Source organism: Anser cygnoides, chromosome 1, assembly GCF_040182565.1.
Source record: "Anser cygnoides isolate HZ-2024a breed goose chromosome 1, Taihu_goose_T2T_genome, whole genome shotgun sequence".
Taxonomy (NCBI): Eukaryota; Metazoa; Chordata; class Aves; order Anseriformes; family Anatidae; genus Anser; species Anser cygnoides.
Window position 1 is genome coordinate 46,715,577 of NC_089873.1, and position 24,060 is coordinate 46,739,636.

A 24,060-nucleotide genomic window follows, 5' to 3' on the forward strand; every position below is an offset into this window, starting at 1 on the left:
ACAAAATACAAAAGAGGATATGGTTAGAGTTGCCTTACAGGATGGATTTTTTATTTTATTTTATTTTTCTGTATTGCTGCACAGTTAATGGGTGGAAGATGTAACAGCTCCAGAGGAGGATATTTTCAAAAAATTTCCTTAGAGGATAATGGGTACTTTGTGATCACTTATTAACAACTTTAGCCAAAATATTATTACAGAGATGCAGTGTAAAATATCCCCTTTGTCACGTAACTATAAAACATAATTCTATTTGGACTATTTTAATTAGAGCTGAGATAATATGAAAATACAAATAAATCTACCCAAGACACAGTACTAATGAAAACAGCAAGCAGTATGTGTGAGTGCATTAAATCACAGTTCAACAACATACTGAAGCACAAGACTAACAACACAGAAAAACACTCTTTATTTTAAGGAGTGTTGTGCTTTAAGAATATTACTTCATTTTCCTGGTGAAATTGGTCGTTTACCTCAAGAACTTCTCTTGGCTTAGTTTCCTGGTTCAATATAAACATAAATGATACGGAACAATTGAAAATTTTTCATATCTGAATTTGTAACAGTCCAAGTTGGTGAAATACTGAGCGTAAAGATTGGATACTGAATGGTAGGTATGTACTTTGACACTAGTGAATTAAGCAGTGTCAGAGAATGTCTCTGAGCTCTCTAAGGTAGTCATCCATACTATATGTTGCATTCTTAACACAGTCTTTGCACAGTTATGGTCCTGTACAATTCCCTCTCTCCAAAATTGTCCATTGTTGGGCCTAATTTGGAATTTTAATGGGCCAAGGTCCATTCCAAGGAGGCAGATTTTTTTTGCAGAACCTTCTCTGAAAGTTTAATAGTTTTAATAGCAAGAGTGTGAACTAATCTATACCAGTTGCCCTACCCTACTATATATATGTTTGGAGATGGTAATACGTTCAAAATTATGAAGTTGAAAGCCTTATCTACAGTGCTATAATGGATAGCCACCAGATTTGTAGCATTTTCCTTTGTTTCTATGTAGTATGTAGTACCGGGCAGTTTTGAGCACCTTACTTACTGAATAATCTTTTATCATCATCAGAAAATGCACCACATTTTCACACATGCATGCTATCTGTAGCATGCAACTTAAAAAACAGCTATCACCTTGACCCTTCAAAATTTTTAATATGCAAATGTAATGATATAAGTAATTTTCATAATCTGTGGCTCAAAATGGGATATTGCTAACAGCTGAAAACTGAGCTTTTCTTCCTTTTTTTTTTTTAAAAAAAAGAAAAGGGCCTTACAGCATCCATTTTCCAGGTGTTTCACTGAAGATAACATTTTCTTATCTTTAAAAGCTAGAAATTTATATAAATGAGGAACAAGACATCCTTCTTATTTATCAAAATTATTTTTCACCATTTGGAGCTCATTTCAAGCAATGTTTTCTAGGATAGGAATAATGGAGTATCTTCAAATTTTAGTCAGAGAGGGAAACCACTGCAAAAGTGTTATGGTTTTTAGTGTTAAAACTACTACACCTCACAACCCACAGCTGTGATATGGTTGCAATTAAATGGAAAGTAAAAGCCAAGGGAAAAGGAAACTGGGAGAAGAACCATTCTTCCCCTTATTCATTCCCAGTCTCACTTGTCATATGAGACAAGACCAGAGGTAAGATGGAAGGCGGCATCAACCCCCCGATGTTCAGTAACGTACTCCAGTGGAGGACATCTAAAGGAGGAGCTAGTAAAACATGCACAGAGAACAGAAACACAGAAACAGAAAACACTGTGCATATATGGTACCTAGTCACATTGCATGACTTTCTAGCCACAGAGAAAAGAGCTGTGTATGTGCCTTGAATGTGCCTTGATGGTGAGATGATCAAAGTGTGCTGATAGGTCATGGAGATCATTGTGAAGAAGTATGCACTTTCTGCTCATGTTGGATGGAAGAGGTGTCTTTCCCTAAACAGAAAATCAAACAATTTTCTAGTACTTTCATAGTGCCATTAAAAATTAACTTAGTTTTAAAATGTGTTATACTATTAGTAAGGGATTTACAGTTCACAGAAAAAAAAAAAGGCAAGAAAAAAAAAACTACAGTGAAACCATTTTATTTTTATATCTGTGTGTGTGTTTTTCTAAATTCTCATGATCTTGTAAGCTCCCTGTTGTGGCTGCTTGGGATATATATGTTCCAGCCACTGTGTAATTTCTGCCTTCTGCTCTTAAACTAAATTAAGATGTTAAGAAATAAAAACAAGAATGTCAAGATGGGTGTTGAAAATGCCTATATTTTATTTTTAATTGTAGTTGTACGTGTAATTTAAGATAAAATTATATGAAATGAAGTAACAGAAGACTAGATTACCTTGTTAAAAAGACAATGCATCTTCAGCTTGTTTAACATAGTATTTTGAGACTTGACAGAATAATTGATTCAGGAGTACAGTAGCAATTCAGTGCATTCTGTCACTTTTAGGTGACATACATTACTCAAAACCAGATCCATCATAATCTCCAGATTTTGCAATTTCAAAGCTACTTGATCATTGGTGATGGATGGTGTCCCTTAGGGGACTGTCTTGGGACAAGCGCTGTTGAATATCTTTATGAACAACATAGACAAAGGGATCAAGTGTACTGTCAGCAAGTTTGCAGCTGAGTGGTGCAGTTGATACAACTGAAAGAAGGCATGCCATCGAAGGGGACCTGGACAAGCTAGAAAAGTTGGCCCATGTGAACCTAATGAGGTTCAGCAAGTCTAAGGGCAAGGTGCTGCACCTGGGTCGGGGAAATCCCAGACATGAGTACAGACTGGGAAAAGAACGCACTGAGAGTAGCCCAGCAGAGGACTTGGGGGTTCTGGTGGACAAAAAGCTCAACATGAGCCAGCAGCGTGCACTTGCAGCCCAGAAGGCCAACTGAATCCTGGGCTGTATCAACAGAGGAGTGGCCAGCAGGTCAAGGGAGATGATTGTCCCCCTCTCTCTGCCCTTGTGAGGCCCCACCCAGAGTGCTGCATCCAGATCTGAGGCCCCCAGCACAAGAAGGATGTCGATCTCTTAGAACGAGTCCAGAGAAGGGCTGTGAAGTTGGTCAGAGGGCTGGAGCAGCTGTCCTATGAAGAAAGGCTGAGAGAGCTGGGGATGTTCAGCCTGAAGAGGAGAAGGCTCCTGGGAGACCTCATTGCACCTTTTCAGTACTTAAAGGGGATTTATAAAAGAAGTTGGAGAGAAACTTTTTGCTCAGGCAAACAATGAGAGGACAAGAGGGAATGGTTTTAAACTAAAAGAGGGGAGATTTAGATTGGGTGTTAGGAGGAAGTTCATCACTCAGACGGTGGTAAGGCACTGGAACAGGTTGCCCAGAGAAGCTGTGGACGCACCGTCCCTGGAGGTGTTCAAGACCCTCGGCAACCTGATCTAGTGGGTGGCATCACTGCCCATGGCAGGGGGGTTGGAACTAGATGGGCTTTAAGGTCCCTTCCAACCCAAGACATTCTATGATCTTAGTTCAGATCCTATAAACCAAGTAACTTTTGGCAGCATGCTTGACTGATGAGAATTAATCAGGCCTGCTGATTTCTGCAGATTAAAACTGAGTGACCATCCGCCAGCCTGATGCAACCCCATTTACAACCGTTTGAGCCCTGCCCATCAGTCAATTGCTCACCCATCGTATGATGTTTTTGTTTAGCTGTATGCTGGACTTGTGTCCACTAGGATCCTATGGGAAACTGTGTCAAAAGCTTTGCTGAAATCCAAAAAGATCGCATCAGCTGGTTTCCCTTGATCGACTAGATGGGTGATCTTATCATAAAAGGAAATCAAGTAAGTCAAACAGGACCTACCCCTCGTGAACCTACGTTGGCTGGGACCAATGACTGCATTGTCCCCCAGATGCGCTTTAGTAACTTCAAGGATAATCTTCTCCATAATTTTACCAGGCACTGACGTGAGACTGACAGGCCTGTAGTGCCAGGGTCTTTTTTCTTACCCTTCTTGAAAATTGGTACAACATTTGCCAGCTTCCAGTCTACTGGGACCTCTCCAGATTCCCAAGACCATTGAAAAATAATTGAGAGGGGTCCTGCAATGACATCAGCCAGCTCTCTAAGCACAATGGAATGAAACCCAGTTTATTCCTCATACTGCAAGCGTTTGTGTAGAAGCACTTCAAATGCACCTCACTGTATGCAATACCTCGTGGAGCAGACCAAAGGACCTCACTAGCACACGGTTCCTCTGATTCTAGCACGCCATCCTTTAGCTTATCACCGGCAGGCCTGGTTTTATCCATTTCCCCCTCCAACTCTAGTTTAAAGCCCTATCTGTCAGCCCCGCTAACTCCTGGGCAAAAATCCTTTTCCCCTTCTGAGAGAGGTGCATCCCATCTGCTGCAGGCAGGCCTGGTGTTGTGTAGACCTTCCTGTGATCAACAAACCCAAAGTTCTGCTGGTGGCACCAGTCTCGAAGCCATGTATTGATGGGCTGAGTCTGCCTGTCAACACTGATCCCTCCTATCGGAAGGACAGAGGCAGACACAACCTGTGCCCCTGATCCTTTAACCAGTCGCCCCAAATCCCTAAAGTCCCTTTTGATCACTCTCGGACTTCTCCTTGCTACTTCATCATTACCAGACTGAAAAACCAGTATTGGGTAGTAGTCGGTGGGCTCTACATGGCAAATGACTTTCCTGGCAATATCTCTTACCCAAGCCCCAGGGAAGCAGCAGACTTCCCTGTGGGTTGGGTCCGGACAGCATATCAGGCCCTCTGTCCCTTTCAGAAGGGAGTCCCCCATGACGATAACCCTTCTTTCTTTCTTGACAGAAGATGTAGCGATGCTGGGGGGTAGATTGCTTTGCCTTAGGCACCCCTTCCAACCCAGATGGGCTTTCGTCTACATTGTTGTTTTGACTGTCATGTTCTAGAGCCTCATACCTATTATATAAGGGTAGATGGGAGGGTGAGGTGGGCAGGGAGAGGGCTTGCCTACCACCCCGAGCAGCAACCTGCTTCCATTCCCCCTGCTAGCCTAGGTCCCCTCCTGCTGCCTGGCGGGATGGGGTAACTTTTGACTTCTGTGTAGTGGCTGCCTGGTGGGATAGAGGAACCTTTGTTACTTGTGTTGTGGCTTGTGAGTCTGTCTCAGGGAGGGTAGAGTACACTTCCACCAGTCAATTTCCCTCTCTGACTCCCTGATGCTCCTTAGCCTACTCATTTCCTTCCGAAGCTCCACCACCAGGCCGAGCAATTCTTCAACCTGGGCACACCTCCCACAGGCATACCCACCGCTGCTGCTGTCGGATACTGACAGAAGACTCAGGCACACCCTGCAGCCCAAGACCTGGACGGCTGTGTGTTTCCCTGAGACCTCTGTCTGGGTAGCCACATCAGTGACTGTGGCTGGAGAGGCCACATGAGATGTGGAGGCCGTGTTTTCCTGCCTGGTGGATACCATGGCTGGGCTCTTCATGAGCAGGTCACAACCACCATTTGGAAAGTCCGTCGGAAAAGAGGGGTGAGGGCGCCCCCCCATTCTTGCCCTGCCTGCGCGCACTGCCGCGCCCTGCCCTGACTGAAGCGTGTTTGCCCGTCCTGGTCGCCGCGCTCCTGCTCTCTCGCGCTTCCTAGGGACTGCCTTTGTACGGCCAGGGAGGGGGCGCTGCTGGCTCCACCCACGCCTCGTCAGGGCCCTCGCGAGGGCTGCCGAGCTCTGGCGGCTCCCTCGGCTGCTGCGAGTGGCATCGATGCTGGAAAGGCCTGCCCGCCTTGATCCTCTGCTCCGCTGCAGAATGCGTCTGCCCCAGAGCCGATCACCTCGGCGACTGGCTGCAATACCTCCCGTGGCGCAACCTGAGGCCATTTTCTCTAGTCCTGTCACTAGTTATCTGTGAGAAGAGGCTGACCCCCAGCTCCCCACACCTTCCTTTCAGGTAGTTGTAGGGAGCAATAAGGTCTCCACCGAGCCTCCTCTTCTCCAGACTAAACAACCCCAATTCCCTCAGCTGCTCCTCATAGGACTTGTGTTCCAGGCCCTTCACCAGCTTCGTAGCCCTTTTCTGGACATGTTCCAGGGCTTCAATGACGTTATTGTTATGAGGGGCCCAAAACTGAACACAGTACTTGAGGTACGGCCTCACCAGAGCAGAGTGCAGATCTGTACAGAGTACAGATCACCTCCCTGGTCCTGCTGGCTACACTGTTCCTGATACAAGGAATGCCAGGATGCCCTTGGCCTTCATGGCCACCTGGGCACACTGCCGGCTCATATTCAGGCAAGCATCAATCAGCATCCCTAGATACTTTTCCTCTGCACAGCTTTCCAGCCACTCTGCCCCAAGTAGGACATTATGTCGGGCAGCTGGAAGTTATCAGGAACACTGCAGAATTTCTACTGGGTTTTTGTTTCTCAGTGATTGAATGAGTCACACATCTGTCACTTGTGAGAGTTCTGTACCCCTGTTCGGCATCTGTAAAATGGGTCTAATAACTGCCAGAGTGCAGAGAAGTGTTGTGAGAATTAATTCTGTGAAGACTGTGAAGTAGCTCTGTACACAAATTCCAGATAAGAGAAGGTAGAGTCACAAGCTTGTATTGCAGAGTACTTCAAAGTTGTAGAAATATTTTGATGTTTAATTGGGAACGGAATTGGAAATACGGATATTTAATTGGAGTAAAACTCCCTTTCCTGAATGTTGTGAGAAATATTGAATGATCCTTCTCATGCTCACTTACAAGTCATGCTAGCATACAGAATTTGCATGTAGCTTCCATTCATTGGAGCGGTTAAGTAATGTCTTCCTTGTACATTTAGTAGAAAGGCAATTCAATATGTGTACTTTGATGCCTTTCCTGTTTTTCAGTATTCTAAGTGGTATCTTTCATTGATATATATTCACTACTGACTTAGCATGAAAATATTCTTATTAGACCTGATTTGAAAGTTAGTTAAATCTTGTTGTTGCAATATCTTCAAATATTTTTATTGATATATTTTTGCTTTTGCACTGATGATGAATTTCTTTGTTAGGGTGATTTGATATGTTTTAGACTGATCTAGGATTTTCTAGGTCTGTGTTAGGACAATTGAAATAATAGTCATCAAGAAACATTTCAAAGTAAACAAAATCAGTCATTAAAGAAATTTACACATAACAAATTAAATATGTGAATGTAATGAATAAAGAAAACTACTTAAGGACAAATCTGTATGTGGTTATGTAGCATACATATGGGGGTAAAGTTAAGTCATGAGCATGCTATAGATTCACAAGGATTATCTAAGTGCGTACAGACCTTCTCAGTAGTATGAAGCGGATGTGATGACTGACAAAGCCGACTTTGGTACAAAGAATGAAGGAAGCATTCTCTTTGGGACAGAGTTTTGTGTTTGTACAATTTCCACTGTTCTAAAACTTTGACCCCAACTACATTTCCTGGACATTATGGTGTTCTACATAGTAAATAATCTTTTTAGAATTATTCAGTACCTGTCTTGACAGATCTTGGGAAATGTAATCTGGGAGTGGCTTTGGCAGATGCAATCCAGGAGGCCAAGGTGCAAGACTCCAGTAAGTGACTTGTTCATTACTGGCTATAAATTCTGCTAGTAAGACTGGAATTTGGCTCCATATTCTAACAAATGAAGTAAGGTGTCAAGTGTGTCTACATGTGTGCTAGAGGTGGAATTCAACATGGGAGTAAAACAGCTGTGCTTTTCTCTCTGTACATAAAAATCTCTGATTTGGATGTCCAATCTACCATAATGCTCCAGAGAGATGTAGGATTCAACACAGTTGCCTAAAAATAGGCATCTAATGTCATTTGAGATGCCATGAAGTTGTCTTTCACATGCATATGGAGGCTGTCAGATATGATACGAAACGTAGGGGAGACCTGCAGTCTTCTGGATGGCTGCTGGAGGCTCAGGTGGGATGCCCCAGAGAATATCCAGTGATGCTAAATGCCTGTATTAAGACAAGCGAACTAAAATCAAGTTGATTGGGGTGAGGTGAATTATTTTCTGGGCTCTAATGATTGATGCAGAAAAGTGCCTGCCTGCCACAATCCCCCGCTCCACTGCAGAACGCAACTGCCTCAGAACCGATCACCTGTGGCTGTGAAATGGCAGCAATGCCTGATTTAAATGGCCAGCCACCACCGCTGCTGGCTCTGCCTGTGAGGAAACTGAGGCCCTGGAACATGTCCAGAAAAGGGCTACGAAGCTGGTGAAGGGCCTGGAACACAAGTCCTGTGAGGAGCAGCTGAGGGAATTGGGGTTGTTTAGTCTGGAGAAGAGGAGGCTCAGGGGAGACCTTATTGCCCTCTACAACTACCTGAAAGGAAGGTGTGGGGAGCTGGAGGTCAGCCTCTTCTCACAGATAACTAGTGATAGGGCTAGAGGGAATGGCCTCAAGTTGCGCCACGGCAGGCATAGGTTGGGAATTAGGAGACATTTTTTCTCAGAAAGAGCAGTCAGGCATTGGAACTGGTTGCCTAGTGAAGTGGTAGTGTCACCATCCCTGGGAGTGTTTATGGAAAGGTTGGACGTGGTGCTTAGGAACATGATTTAGTGGGTGCTTAGGGACATGGTTTAGTGATGGTAGGGGGATGGTTGGACCAAATGATCTTGGAGGTCTTTTCCAACCTTAATGATTCTGTGATTCTATGACTGTATTGAGTATATCTCAATTGACTGTAATGGGAGCTTAGTTACCTAGTGTAGATGTAAATTGCTATGTTATAAATTTAGTTATCTGAATCTGTAGCTGAATTTAATCTTAACTGTAGAAAAAAAAAAGGTGTGAACTGTAGTTTAGAGAATGAGAAACAGAGGGATGCAATCAACATAAATTGTTTTACTGTGTCTCTATGGCTTATCAACTACACACATATACACAGGCACAAGCAGGTGTTATAAGCAATGAGTTTTTGAGGTTAATTCACTCAGAGAAGTTCTTTACACAGAATCTGTGCTTAATTGAACCATGTTCCTCACTGAACCACTGCTTACTCCAACACTCTGAAGAATAAAATGAAAGAGATGCATGTGCCGTTATATGTATCATAAAGAGAAACTGTTAGCTCTCAATAGCAGAATATCATCCTTTCTTGCCTATCTGATATTTTCAGTGTTCTTCTGTGGCTTAACTTTGCACTTGATGAATTTGGGCTCCCAGATATAGTTAGAATATATTAATGAACCATTAGCATACTTTAACAACAAAATATTTTACACGACCCAGCAATGGAGCAAAAGGCTTCTCTAGTTAGCTACAAAAGCTCGGATGTAAGATGCGTCAGTAATTATGTAGAGAAATTACTGGCACATGTTGGCAGATGAACCTTGTTAACTCCAAACAGTAAATCAGAAGTGTTATGCTGCAGCATGCTAGAGCCTGCCTGAGGTTATGTTCAGAACCCTTACATTGGAAAGACATATTAAGCTGAGATATGTTGAATTAATAATAATAATGTCAAAGCCCAAAATAATATAGGAAGTATTTTGTGTCACCCAGATCAGCAGATGGTCGCATGTTAGCACGAACAAATAGAAAGCATATTTCAGCTTCCATAATTATCTTTTGAAAATCACTATAGACATATTTTAAAATCACTATCCCATGTATCCAGAGAAAATCATGACTACTTATTGATGGACATGTTTTTTAGAAGTTAGGAGCATTTGCATACTAAACTGGTCTGTAAAACAAGCTTCAGAATATTATTTTTGCTCCAGATACTTCTGCAGGTATTTTTGTCAAACTTTTTAATATTACAGTAGTTTGTAATAGTACAGTAAGGAGTAGTGAAACACTTGATCATCCGTAAATTAGCAGAGGGGTATATGATGCATCAGATGCTGTCATTCAGATTCTAACAAAGCGGCACACAGTTGAGGCAGTGGTTGGAAACCTGACTGGACAAAGGCCAGAGCAGTTGTTTATGTACCTGCTTGGGACGATTAAGCTGGACCATCCCAGCTGCCCTTTTGGATAAGAACTGTCTCAGTTTAAGAGTAACCAGGATCCTGCACATCATGTTACTTGAAGTGTCTTTCAGCTCAGAAGCTGAATTCCTGCAAAACCACAAAGACACATTGCTTGGAAAAGGGCCAGCAACATTTTTCTAAATTACCAGAGATCTTTTTTGCTTTTAGAAATAATTAAGTCATTGATGAATTTGTTGTCTAGCAAGTGTGCAGTTTAGGTTTAATTAACACATGTGGGTATTTTTGGCCTGATAAGAGACTTATTTTGGCTTAGGTCCCAAACAATGACTTTTAACCAGACTCTGATGTTGGAAGCTGGCCTTGTTCACTGAACTCTCCCATGAAATTACTGGCCCTAGGAATCAGCTTTTCAAAGCAAAAAGCTATATTTAATTATTAACAAAAGTAAATTCCCTTAATAGACCATAGATGAGTTCCAGATGAATGCCCGAATTTACCCTTCACAATTTTTATCAGTATGAACAGGACACAGTTAATTCATATGGTGCCCAACACAACTTTAAAAAACAATCAGTGTTATCCAAACCCAAGTCTATTAATTATGTATTTATTTTTTGGTCAGACATTCCAATAGAAAGTGTACATTTTTGGTGAAAGCAGTCTAGTCCTGTATTTGTAACACAAACATTGTAGCTCTCATAACCTAAAAATGAAATAGACCACAAACAAAATTGAAAATTGCTCCACTGGGATAGATTGTATTTTAATAGGTAGTTCTAAGTAAGGAGTGGTGAACAGCTTCATGGTCCAAGGAAGATCTCATTGCTCCCGGGACAATAATTTAGTCGTGACACCAGTTAAGTAGCAAATCCTTGACCTTTACAAATGTTCTGTCCTGCTAAGTCTAACATGTTGCAACAAGACAACATGTTTATTCTCTTTCTCTATTAATTTATTTCCAGTTTTAGTTATCTTGGGCAGCAGTTCACAAGATATTTTTCCCTGTCATGCAGGGTAAAATATACAGACAGCTGTACCCCAGGATGCAGGACCTCCTCTGTTTTGGAGAAGCCATTTAATGTTTCAGGTCATTGCATCTAAAGCAGCAAGGAGCATCAAGGCTATTTAGTGTGTGGAGCCATATCAGTGCTGCAGGTTAGCAACAAACTGCTTATCATGATGTTGCAAACCATTATTGGTCTGTGCCTTGTAGTCTATGACTGAGAGCACTATGGTTATGTCTATATTAATAAGAAGTGCAGTGTAATGGGAACAGATCTGTGGAGTGAAAAAATTGTTGCTGACCTGATATTCAAACTATATAGATTTCATGGATTTTACTTTGGACTAGCTTTAGCGTAGTCTTATCATCAAAAGGACATAAGGACCTGGAATTATACAATCCTGGAATGTACATTATGGTGTAGGTCCACCCAAAAGGAATGAGTTTCTAATGCTCTGAGGCTGGTCTGCAGTGCAAAGTACAGTCCATTGAGTGGGGTCAATCCAGAAGTTTACTTCAAAAGTACATGCTTGATAGAAACTAGTATAGATGCATTCCATGAAAACTTATTAAGAAAATCTGATTTCCATATATGTTTTTTTTAAAGCTGACAATTTTCCCCTAAGCTTTCAGACATTTCAATCTTTGAAAACTTAAGGTAGCCCTTCAAAAACTGAATAAACAGTAGAGGGTTGCTTTTGAGTATTGAGTGCTTGGTATTATTTTGTAAATTTCTTTATACAGGCATAAGTAGTCTAATTGTTTTTCAAGATGTATCCAGCAAGGCAGCTGGTGCAGAGCTGCCTGTGTAAAAGATGATTCCAGTTACATATGAGGTTGTAAAGCCTTATTTTGAATTAAATTGATTAGAATTGATATGCGTTTTTTTTCTAATAAAGATTAATCCAAATTTTGAAAGAAATTATCTTTAATTCATAACAGCTTGTTGATTGAAATTATTTTTACTAGTATAACCTTTGGGCCAAATAAAAACAGTAAAAAGAAAGAAACTCTAAGTAAATTTACTAAATGTCAAGTGATAAAAATTATACATGAATATAAATTCTATATTTTTTACTCCAAACTTCTTTTTCTTATAGCCCAAGCAGCGCACATCAATAGTATCTTCTCTGGAATTTCACCGAATGAATCACAGCCATGACTACTTCGAAATCAACTCATCCATTGCCTGTACAAGTTTTATTTCTACTCCTGCAATCAGTCCACCTAATTATTCCTTTGGATCTCTGGAAGACAGCGTTGAAGAGAGAGAACTTACAGGTATAGAAAGAAAGCTTACTTTGCCTATAAACAATAAAACCATAGGTCTGTGGGCTTTTGCTGAAATTGCTGTTGTCTTCAGTAGTGAAATACATTTATTATAAATATGCATAATTATTCCTGAATTTTTAATGTTGCTCAACAAAGGGGTCTCATTTAACATGACCTATAATATTAAAATACACTTGTTCCTGGATGTTGTATTTTGAATAAACCAAACTCTGTTGGTTTGGCAACTTGTTGCTAACTCTTGTTGGCATCTCTCAGATGGCATCTCAAATGCCTAGAATTTAGGTACCATATGTTTGGAAATTACACTGATTCAGATACTCGTCTACTTCCATCATTGTGTGATCAGCATATTTAAAATGAATTTAAATTGGAAAAGTTGAATAAGAAATCATTATGTAGACCTCAATAAATATATATATATATATATAAAGAAAAAAAAAGGAAGCAAAGATTTCTAAGTAGCCTGACATTTTCCTTTTTCTGCATTAGTAATGAGATTAACTAAAGCAAAACTTATGTCTATTGGCTCTGACAGTAAAAATTGCATAGAATTATAGTGTGATTGTAACTGTGAGGGTTTTATCTATATATATAGATTTATATAATGAAAACACTTTAAAAAGGATCAAAATCTTTTCTTCTTCACAGAACAGAACTTCAGGAGCAAGAAAGTGTTAATAAACCATGTATTTAGCTACTTCTGTCCTTTCAAACTTCATATGGAAGTTGCTTTATTTAGGTTAAATCTATAGCAGAAGACTCTAGTATTTGGGAATGCTAGTGTACTGAAACAAATGTCTTTGATAGCTAGTTTACCTGACCTGCAGATAGAGTTATTTCTTTTAAAGGGATACTGTATTTAAGGTATAAATAGATTACTATAAAACAAAAAGCATATGTAAATGTAGAGATTTAGTACAAACTTATTGATAAGCTTCTGTACAATTTTTCTTCAAATGGTGTGAATCCTGTACATTTCTGGTTGGTAGGGTTTGAAAATTCTGAAATCTGTAGAACTTATTGCTTTTAAATGATCATAAAAATTTTAATTTCATAGTTAAAGGAAAATAAAACTTTATTGTTAAAGAACTGTCTTGAAAAAAGCCAAGAATGATCTTTATTATGAAGAAAGAGTTAAAATGTCCAGAAAGTATTCATATTTCTTTTCTTGAACTGGCTGTAACATTATCTTTGAAAGTAAAAGAATGTGCCTGATTTCATGATTATTAGCAAAACTTTTCAAGCCTAACTGGAAATAATTAATTTGAATGGTATCTGGGGCATTTGGTTCTTTCAATTGGGGGGTTCTGTTTCTGCTGTAAATTTTCTTCAGTAATCACAATTTTATTTCAGGTAGTTTAATGGTACTAAATACATCCTGATCCTTAAAAACAAAATTAAGAAAACTGAAAGAAATTTCATTGGAGTCAGATAAGGAACTTCTCCAGATTTCTGCTGTTGCACAATTCTGTTTAATTTCTTCACAATTTCTGGATTTGTTTTCATTTTGTCTCGTTTGGTTATATATACAATGGATTATGTTCAGTAACTTGTAATCACCGCATCTCATACGATCTGAAACTGGAACTGTAATCTTATGCTCATTAGAACTGTATTTTTCTAATTTGTGGATGATTTGATTTATGAATTGAGTGGAAGCTAAATTTCCTTTTCTGTCTCTGCCTAGAAAGCTAAGAAAAAATAACAAAGGGAAAATGATTGAAGTTCTGGCCATCTTTTATAAATTTGTCAAGAGTACAATTTACCATAAATAAATCATTAATTTACCATCAGTAAATGAAATATTATAGTAAAAGTGCAATCCCCCATTCTCAGGTGGCTTACAGCCTAAAATTATTTAAAAAGTAGCATCACAGATTAGACACAGTCTTAGTTTGAATGAAAAGACCAAAGCTTTATTTTGCTCACCATTAAGATCATTTTGATACCTTAACGATAGATGATGCTCTATTTCTGCACGAGATGAAGGATGCTAATTTGTAATGAGAATAGCAAAATCCAGAAAGAACGGAAAAATATTGTCTCTCTTAGAAAGGTTGCTGAGGTTTGTCTCTCACTTGAAAAGCCAAACCTTGAATAATAATGCTCAGCAAGGAGTAGCAGAAACAGTGTTCTCTACTGCTCTCTTTAACTAGCTGCTGTTTCACTGAATGGTTCCTTGTTCCTCTTCCAGATCTACAGTGACAATTAAATTCTTCATATGTCTTGATTATAATCCTCTGAATTGCCAACTTGTTCTGAAAATTCATGGAAGATATGCATCTTGAAAAAAATTATTTAGTTCAATAATTGAGGATTTGTGTGTATTTGAGTGTTTCCTATTGCATTATATTCTTAGGCATTTATGTGTCTTGGGATTTTTTAAAAAGCATCAGTAAAAGGAAAAAAGATATTTTATCGTACTTCTTGAGTTCAAGGTTCTTCTGCCTGAACACAAAAGAAAAACATACAGAAGGAAGCCGTTTTCATAGTAACTGCAGCTAGTAGTTTTCTGTTGCCTTCCTTGAAACAATCAAAATGCTTGTTACAGGATTTCTAAATCAGGAACTACCATCTAAATAAGGCATTAGTATTTCCCTACTCAGTTTCAGGGTTTTTTATGTTTCCTTCAGGATGAGTGCAGGAGATTAATACAATAAAATAACGATTCTGTCTAATTCTTAAATCTTCAGCATTTTACATCTACCTCAACAGTTTGCTGACAAAGAAGAATCAATCTCTTGTACCTTTTGGTGAACTAGAGAAAATTCCATTTTAGATTTGGGGATGGCAGTTTTACTTGATGTTTACTATTCCCTACATCCCCTGAGTTGAAATAGGGATCCTGGTATTCAAGAAGTTTGTTTCTTTCAAGTAGAAAAACACTGAACTCTACAACAGCACTATATTATCCTACTGATAGCATATTGCAACATTTTCTGATTAATTAGCTGGAGAACAGTCCAGGGTAATTATGTGCTTTAGCTGTGGGTCAGGTGGCTTTGTCAACAGCAGTGTAAACAAAAATGCCTATATGTATGTTGCCTGCATGAATGGCAGAAGATACTTTAGTATCAGGTTGCCTGCACTTAAATTGTAAGGGTGAAAAATCTGTTATTTGTTTTGAACGTTTTTAATGGGTGGAAGAACCCACAGCAAGTAGACAGAAACTTTCTTACTCCAGTATGTACAAGGTGGACTTTGAATGCAGCTTTGGCATGGTATATATATACATATTTTTACAGCTCTATTTGTGGTAAGAAGATTGACCATATAGAAGCATTCTAGAATTCAGACTGAATGATCATGATTTTATAGTGTTGCATTTCACCTCAAGTTGAAGGTCAGTCAATGCAAATATTAGCTACTACCATTAAAATTTCTGTAGTAAAAGTGAGTCCATTTCATTGCACGAGGAAGTTATTACTGCATGTACCTCTGTCATGGTGAAATGCTAATAATTTTCTTGATCATCTAAATGCATGTTTGGCAGGCATTTTGTATGACAACACAAATGAAAAAATAAAGACCTGATAATCAGGTGATGATTTTTATTAGTGAGATGGTCCTCACATTGAACAAAAGTGAAGACCACTAGATGTGCAAGATCATTTACTCCAGAAGAGGGCAGTAAGGGCTTTCAGGGAGATGCCTGTCTAATTTATACCTCTATGTTTTATTATAGAGCATCCCCAAAGTCCTTTTGAAACTCTTAAGTCTTAAAGATCAAAGATGGCAAAATTGTGGACATCTTGGTAATATCAGCTTGGTGCAATCAACATTTGCAGCTGAAGTTGTCACTCTGCTTTTCATTTCTGCTTAATCAGTGAGAATAAAGGATCTTTCTCTAAACTCATATTAACTTTCCTACATCTTCACGGAGTTAATGTAGTTGCGTTGTGAAATTGAAAAGACAGCTCTGCATATATTCGTGTTCCATTTCAGATCAGAAAATAGTCTACAAAGTTCATGTATGCAGCAAAAAATGTAAGCTGTTGTCTGTAATCTCATTGCAATCTGTGTTTTCAGTTCATGAAAATCTCTACATTTTCAGTAAATTCTACATACCATTCATCTGTAAAAGAGCATACAGTTTTTCCCTCATCTTATTGTAATATCTAGAGGTCCTTACCGAGTTTATTTCTTAGTTACAAAGTCTGTCTCCACTGTCATACCCTAATGCAATTCTTATTCTTTTTACATCTTGTTTTCTGGCTAGTATTAACATTACTTCATTCATCTAAGAAGTCAACCTTGTTCCTTAGAACAATCCAGAGTGTACAATTCAAGAATGCAGTCTTCGATATGTAGACTATGATTTTTTTTTTGTTCTACAAGGGAAAAATATTATTTGAGTCACACATTAGGTTTCTTCAGAAGTATCTTCAGATCTTTCTTTAAAGTAAATTTCTGATCAAGTTGTTTTGTCTCACAAGCCTGATATTTATGAAGCAAAACCAGCCCTACACTTAAACATAAGCTTGTGGTTCTTTCTTTTTCAAGAGAATCACAATATTCAGCATATTATTGTAGTTATTTAGATATGTTGCAAAGAGACAGAAGTATTAGAAACTTGGTTCAGAGGTCTGGTTTAAAATTCCTGGCTATATTTCGTTCCTAGATGCAGTCAAACTTTATTCTGCTGGAGGAATGATCCTTTCTGTGACATTATCAAAGCTACTATTTAAACTAGGTCACGTATTTATCAATGCTAGTTTTCTACTCAAATATCTCATTTATTATGATCTGATTTAATAAGATCAAACTGTGATGCCTATGTATACTCTTCAAGCATTATTTCTTCAATTATAAGTAGTTGTGGAATTACTAGAAGTGAAATACAAAATGAAGGGAATGCAAAGAAAAAAGAAAATACCTTTCATTGCTAGAGGGGAATTTTAGGTGTCTTTGTCTGTTGACAGTCCCTTAGTAATTACCAAAAGAACCTCATGGTATTCCAGTGACAGAAAAAGGGGAAAATATTGCCATGTAATAAAGTAAACATAGTCAACAAATGCTGGTAAATAAAGCATTCCCCTCTTCTACATACAGACACTTCCAGGTAGAGAGCATCTCAAACAAACAAACAAACAAACAACTCCAGATGAAATGCCTGAGAAGGTCAAATTTAAGGCCTCTTTTCTCTGTGTTTTTTCATTTTCTTCATCATGTTCTTGCTTACAAGATTACAATACACCAAAATCTGCTAAGACATTCTTTAAACCAAGGTAACTTGAGCCTTCATCTTTAAGATTATCCCTTTTCTTCCTGTCAATTTTTAATCAAGTTCAACTGAGTGCAATTAGTGTGAAGTAATAGAGCTATTCCAGGAACTGCTACTTGGAATTGTACTTGGTACTGTCTCAAACCATTTCTTTTATGTCCCCCTAAAGCTGTCCAGCATATGTAGCCTGTTACAGTCTCCTTATGTTGCCCTTCTTTTTGCTGCTTCTAATTCCAGCATCTTCTTTGCACAGTTATACAAGGCAAAGATACAGTCTATTCCATGGGAATAGAGAAATGTAGGGTTAATTAATACTATAAACTTTTATTTGTCAAGTTGTCATAATTTGTCAAAATTTGTCAAGTTTATTTGTCATAATAACTTGCTTTACAAAGTTCATTGCAATTATAGCTCAGTGTTACAAGGAATGTGTTCACCACAGAGTGTATAATGTCCAAAAATCCGATAGCAGTGGTACCTGGAAAGCTGTAGATGAAGCTGACTCCTGTGATTCCATCCAAAAACAACATGTCTTTTTGCAAGAAACTGATCTTTTGTACTAGTGATTGCATGAAAATTTAGATACAATTCTAACTGACCTAAATTCCATCCCACCTGAACTTCAAAATAGTCTTGCTGGAGAAAGTTAAGTTTTTCCAATCTAATTTCATTATTGTGTTATCGAGCTCTTCAGTAATTACAATACACTGTTATCTTTCAGTCTTTTCTCAGGCTTAAATGAATTTTCTAGACTAAACCCTCTTAGCCAATGTTAGTTTGAAGCTGCTTTCCAAACATACTATCTTCTATGTCACTAACTATGTGGATATTCTGATCACTAAGTTGGTACTAAACTAATATGAAAATAAAAGAATTTGAAGAAGGCATATTGAAGGAAAAAAACTGCAGACGGGACCTCTAAGTCCTGCTGTCAGAAATAGCATTGGATGTGTTAATAAAATAAGAAGTGACATGAACTGTTTATCTCTATTCAAATCAACTTCTAAACCATCTGACCTCATGTGGATAAGCATGTATGGAGCAATGTGTATCTGTCTTTTATTCAAATTACTGTTCTTTAGAGGATTTGTTCCTTTCCCCCATATTTGCTTTCTCTGAATAAGGCTAATTAGCAATTAAATGTTGACAATAAGGGAAACAAACACCATATAATAAGTGGAATGCGGTTACTAATTTTGGAAACCTAAGTTCTTGGGCATCAATCTGGCAAACAGGGAGGTAGGAAATACAGCAATGCTGTGATGATGCTGGAAATGAGAATTTCTTAGAGACTGTCTTAAAATGGGGGAATATTTCCCTCAGGATCCCTCGGAACAGGTGGTTTCAGGTCACTTCTTTGACTCTGTTTTTCCCTTAAAGTAAAATCATAAAGTAATATATGCTTGCTTGGCTACATGTCTATTTGCGCTATTAAAAATATGTTACATAGCATTGAGTTGTACACATCCCCTTTTCTTTGTAAGATGATAGAACAGAAATGTAGCAGTGGTTCATCATACTATAATTTATTTTTTTTTCTGAAAGAACATTGAATATTACAACAGTAAACCTATAAAAAAAGTTTTAAAGAGCTCTTTTGGAGCTTCTTCTTCTCCCTTCCAGAATGTTTCTAACTTATAGAAAGTTTTCTGTTCAACAGCTGTATTTCTGAGGCCTATATGAGATGATTAGAATGGAAGGAACCGGAAAAAAAAAAAAAGTGCCTTTAAAAAAAAATAATAATTTTTAGTCCTCTGAGCATACGTAGTGAGTTGCAGTTAAGATAATAATAATAATAATAATAATAACAAAGGTTTATCTGTATTACTGTATTGTATACCAACCAGTAAGGTAAAGCTTTTATTTGTTTTCTCTTCTTCTAAGTCCATTCTGAAGTGAAAGACAATTTCTGTTTCTCTTTCTTACTGTGTGTGTAACTCAATTATACGTTTCTGAATTTAATATTTTGGTATGAAACAGAAACAGCTAAAAGTAAAATGTACAAGTCTCACACAACTCAATTTAATTCAAACATAATCAGAATTTTAAAGTTGATTATCAATATCTATCAAAAGTATTTTTAATGTTAAGACATGTAGATGTCTGCTAGGTGGAAAGTTTGGAGCAAATTTGCATTTTAGTTGTTACTCTTAATCTGGTTTGTTTTTCAGCAGCAACCTATTCATTTGGTTTAGATGATAACAAACTAATTGTTCTAAAAATCTGTAGCACTCTCTATAAATTTTGTTCCTTTTGAGTTTGTTGCATACATGAAATGTAGATAATAGTGAACTTTTCTATGTATTACCTATAAGTGGAGCTGGTTCAGTAATCAGAAAAAGAAGTTAAATTCTAGTCTTTTCATTGGTGTAACTTGATTACGTTCTAGTGCAATTTGAGAGGAATTTCAGGTCTGTATGCAACTGCTTATACGTAATTTTTGATATGATGCAAGAGGGGAGATACATGGTAATAGTTTAATGAATTTAAGATTTTAATCTGAAAAGTATGCTAAAAGCGTTACTTTACATTGTAAATAAAACACGTTCTATTGTGTCTGTTGAGTGCCTTTCAAGGATAAAAAAAGTTAAGCTACTAATTTAAGTACCCTCATTGGTGTCATGCAGATGACACCAAGTTGGGTGGGAGAGTTCATCTTCTTGAGGGTAAGAAGGGTCTACCGAGGGATCCGGATTGGCTGGACCAATGGACCGAGGGCAACTGTATGATGTTCAACAAGGCCAAGTGCTGGGTCTTACAACTGGGACACAACAACCTCATGCAACGCTACAAGCTGGGGGAAGAGTGGCTGGAAAGCTGCCTGGTGGAAAGGCACCTGGGGGTATTGGTCAATAGCTGACTGAATATGAGCCAGCAGTGTGCTCAGGTGGCCAAGAAGGCCAACAGCATCCTGGCTTGTATCAGAAATAGCAAGGCCAGCAGGACTAGGCAGGTGATTGTCCCCCTGTATTCAGCTCTGGTGAGGCTGCACCTTGAATACTGTGTTCAGTTTTCGGCCCCTCACTACAAGAAGGGCATTGAGGTGCTGGAGTGTGTCCAAAGAAAGGCAACAAAACTGCTGAAGGGTCTATAAAACAAGTCTTATGAGGAGAAATTGAGGGAACTGAGGTTATTTAGCCTACAGAAAAGAAGGCTTAGGGGAGATTTCATTGCTCTCTATAACTACCTCAAAGGAGATTGTAGCAGGGTAGTGATCGTTCTCTTCTCCCAAACTACAAGTGATAGAACAAGAGGAAATGGCCTCAAGTTGTGCCAGGGAGGTCTAGGTTTGATATTAGGAAAAAAATGTCACTGAAAGGGTAGTGAAGCATTTGAGCAGACTACCCAGGGAAGTAGCTGAGTCACCATCCATGAAGGTCTTCAAAAGATGGGTATATGCGGAGCTTAGGGACATGGTTTAGTGGTGTACTTGACAGTGCTAGGTTGACGGTTGTACTTGATGATCTTGGAGGTCTTTTCCAACATAAATGATTCTATGATTCTATGCATCATTTTCTGCTTTTCCTTCCTTGCTATCCAGTTGTAATGCTACTATTATTTGCTGTAATAAATCTCACTTTTTATGTTTTTTTACAACAAAAACAATATTGTTGTTTTATTTTAGTGGGAAAACAAGCCTTCTATACCCTTGGTGAATATCCAACAGATAGGGTAGAGACAGTCTCACTCATTAACTAATTAACTATGTATTTTATAACCAGTTCTAGTTGAATATGTAAAAGAGACACATATGAGAGTATTATGCAGTTGGCAGCATCGTTACAGAAAATGAAAGTTTGATGTCATTTAATGAAAGATAAAATTGAATCCAGATTGCCCTCATTCTGGAATAGCTACTATGCTTTTATGTGGAGATGACACCATGCATTCCAGAATTTTGAATGAAGCATCGAAAATCAATTTTTGGCAGAAACTGGTTGATAAATCAGAGCCACTTCTGACTGATTTCAGACTGAATGAATAGATCTTTCTGTAAACCTGGGTGAAATATTTTCATCTAGGTTTTTTTGTTTGTTTGTTTTCAAATTCAAAAACATACTGAAAAATTTGAAAAATTTTAAAAATATGCCTCACTCTCAGGTGAAGTGTAGCTTTCTAAGCTTTGGTAGAAATAAATAATTGCATAAATTCAGGATAAAAATTGTGGCCTGGACGGTAACTTTTTAGAAAAGAATCTGAGGGGTCATAACTTGTAAGCTAATCACATCATGTCTTGCAAATTAAAGTTATCAAGGGGTGTATTTGAAAATACATAAACTACTATAAATTATGGACTTGGTCATGTAAGTTCTGTTTATGAATGTTCATGTTGTATTTCAAGTCATAGTGTAGTTCTAATTGTAGAGTTGTATTAATTCAAAGTGGTTATTTATTTATTTCTAATTGTTACATAGTAAGAGACTTGTTTTCTTCTTAGAAGTACACAGAGGGTGCTGTTCTCTGAGAGTTTTGACTTGTTCAGATGAGGAAGATAGGGATAGATGGTGAAGTCTGGGGAAGATACAAAGCTGTACTCTGAAAAATCTATGAAAACTGCTTGAGACCCAATTGAATAAATTCTCATAAGTTTAATAAAACCAAAAAGACATAAAATAAAAGCATTATAAATATTGGCCTGTGTAACAGTAAAGTTTTATCTATCCTGTATTATGTTTGACAATAACCAAATACGAATGCCTTGGGAAACACGTAATTGAAAAAAAAATTCATAGTGACACTTCTTCACAGTGTTGTTACACCCTTCAACTATTTGCAGACCAATGGCCTCATAAGCAGTAGATGTTTCCTACGTAGTAAGTACCCTTAGCAGATTTATGTTCTGTGGATTTTTCCACTCTCCTTTGAACCAATGCATAATTTTTGCATCCACAAGAAGTTATTGCAAGGAGTTCCACATTTAACTAAGCATCTAGTCCCCATAAGGCATTTGTCCCTTTTAATTCCAATCACTTAAAATCACGAAAGCTGAAAATTTAGTCCACTGCTGATGTTATATAGCTTTCATTTGTGTGTCCTGGAGCTGAAAGACTATGACACCAGCTGATAGCAGTTTTCTGCATGTCAGCTGCACCATTCATAGAACTAAGATTTGTAATTCATAGAATTAAAATTCTTAATTCCTGCAACATAGAATAATTTTCTTCTGGATCATAGCTTTTTTTTTTCTTTTTTTCTTTTTTCTTCTAGTTAGAGATATTTTTCTCATATCGGGAAAAGTCCTTTGTTAAATCATTTGAAAGAAAAGTCTTATTCCCACTTTTGTTGATGTTTGCTTATTAGACTTCTACATTTGTGTAGAGCTTATTAGTGGTTATTTACTGTTTGTAAATTTACAAAAATGAAAGCACTGAGCACATACTCTGTAGAGGCATTATTTATGTATTTTATTTCTTTGTATTTATCATGATGAAGTATGCTATTAAGAAAAACCTCTAGGTCCATCTTGTACAAATCATAAAGAAGAATATTATCCATCTCCCAAGGATGTTATTTTTAAAAGATATTTTAAAAAGAATGTTAGTGACCATATGTATCTCTGGCAGGATTCTCTGTAGTCCTCCCTCCCCAGCATCCATATTGGCACTAGTACACATCTCCAGTGTTATCAAACAAATCAAACACAGAGTTCTGCGTAATCTTACCAAGGAGCTTGTTACTGTTATTGACATTTGTAATGCTAGCTGCAGTATTTATTTATTTTTTTTAAATGCACTTAATGACTTGTAGCTTTGATAATAAGATCCATGATCCTAAGATCAGTCAGGCTTTAAGTGGCTTGACTTTATGTGTAGAGAAGTATGTCTTTGCACAACTGCATTCAGGATCTTAATTTGTGAAGAGAAAAACTCCATGCAGAACCTCAAGCTATATGTGAAAACCCAAACAAGTACAAAAAAAAAAAAAAAATCATTGCAGCATTTATAGTACCACTCTAATTAAAATCTAGTTTAGTTTAAATTCAACTTAGTTGCATTTTCTTGCGCCCACTATGTTTGATTTTTTTATTCAAGTTTTTCTTTTCTTTGCTTTCCCTTCCTAAGTGATGTACTCCCCTTCAGAGCTTACTGTACTCTAATAAATCCCCCAGGTAAATAAATAAATAAATACATAAAACAAAAAAACCAACGATATTATTGCAAGTCTGTGGAACTTAGAGTAGCCCTGATCTGCCTAGATATGCATGTATGTGTTGTGAGGAGAAGCTTACTTTGGACAGTGTGTTATTTACTCAGAAGTACTCACTGAATTTATGCATGAGTTGTGTTTTTGTGGCTTGAGAAGTTAACTAGTCCTAGCCTGATCTGTTGAATCTTCATGCTACAAAAAATGTTAAATTAATCTACTTTACAGTGGGATAGAGCTATCTCCTACTGTTCCTTACCACCCATATAGGAGCGCTAAGAATATACTCATGGCCTATAAGAGTTACTATGGAGTTACTATAAGAGCACTGATGATCAAGTGACTTGTTTCTCAATACCATGTATCTAAACTGTGAAAATGGTGCAGGAATATCACCTAATCTCATTTAAGATAAGGTAAGCAGCACCAAGGGGCTAAGTGCCTTGCATA

The 24,060-nt window shown here is 37.8% G+C and overlaps 1 protein-coding gene across 7 annotated transcripts in view; it reads left to right on the forward strand.

Annotated features, from left to right (window-relative positions):
• Positions 1–24,060, forward strand: part of ANKS1B (ankyrin repeat and sterile alpha motif domain containing 1B) — a 441,289-nt gene that overhangs the window by 165,034 nt on the left and 252,195 nt on the right. For all 7 annotated transcript variants that reach the window (XM_048061064.2, XM_066994511.1, XM_048061063.2 and 4 more), the window contains one exon: positions 12,050–12,230. In XM_048061064.2, coding sequence (XP_047917021.1) covers positions 12,050–12,230 — 181 coding nt within the window. The remainder of the gene's footprint in view (positions 1–12,049; positions 12,231–24,060) is intronic.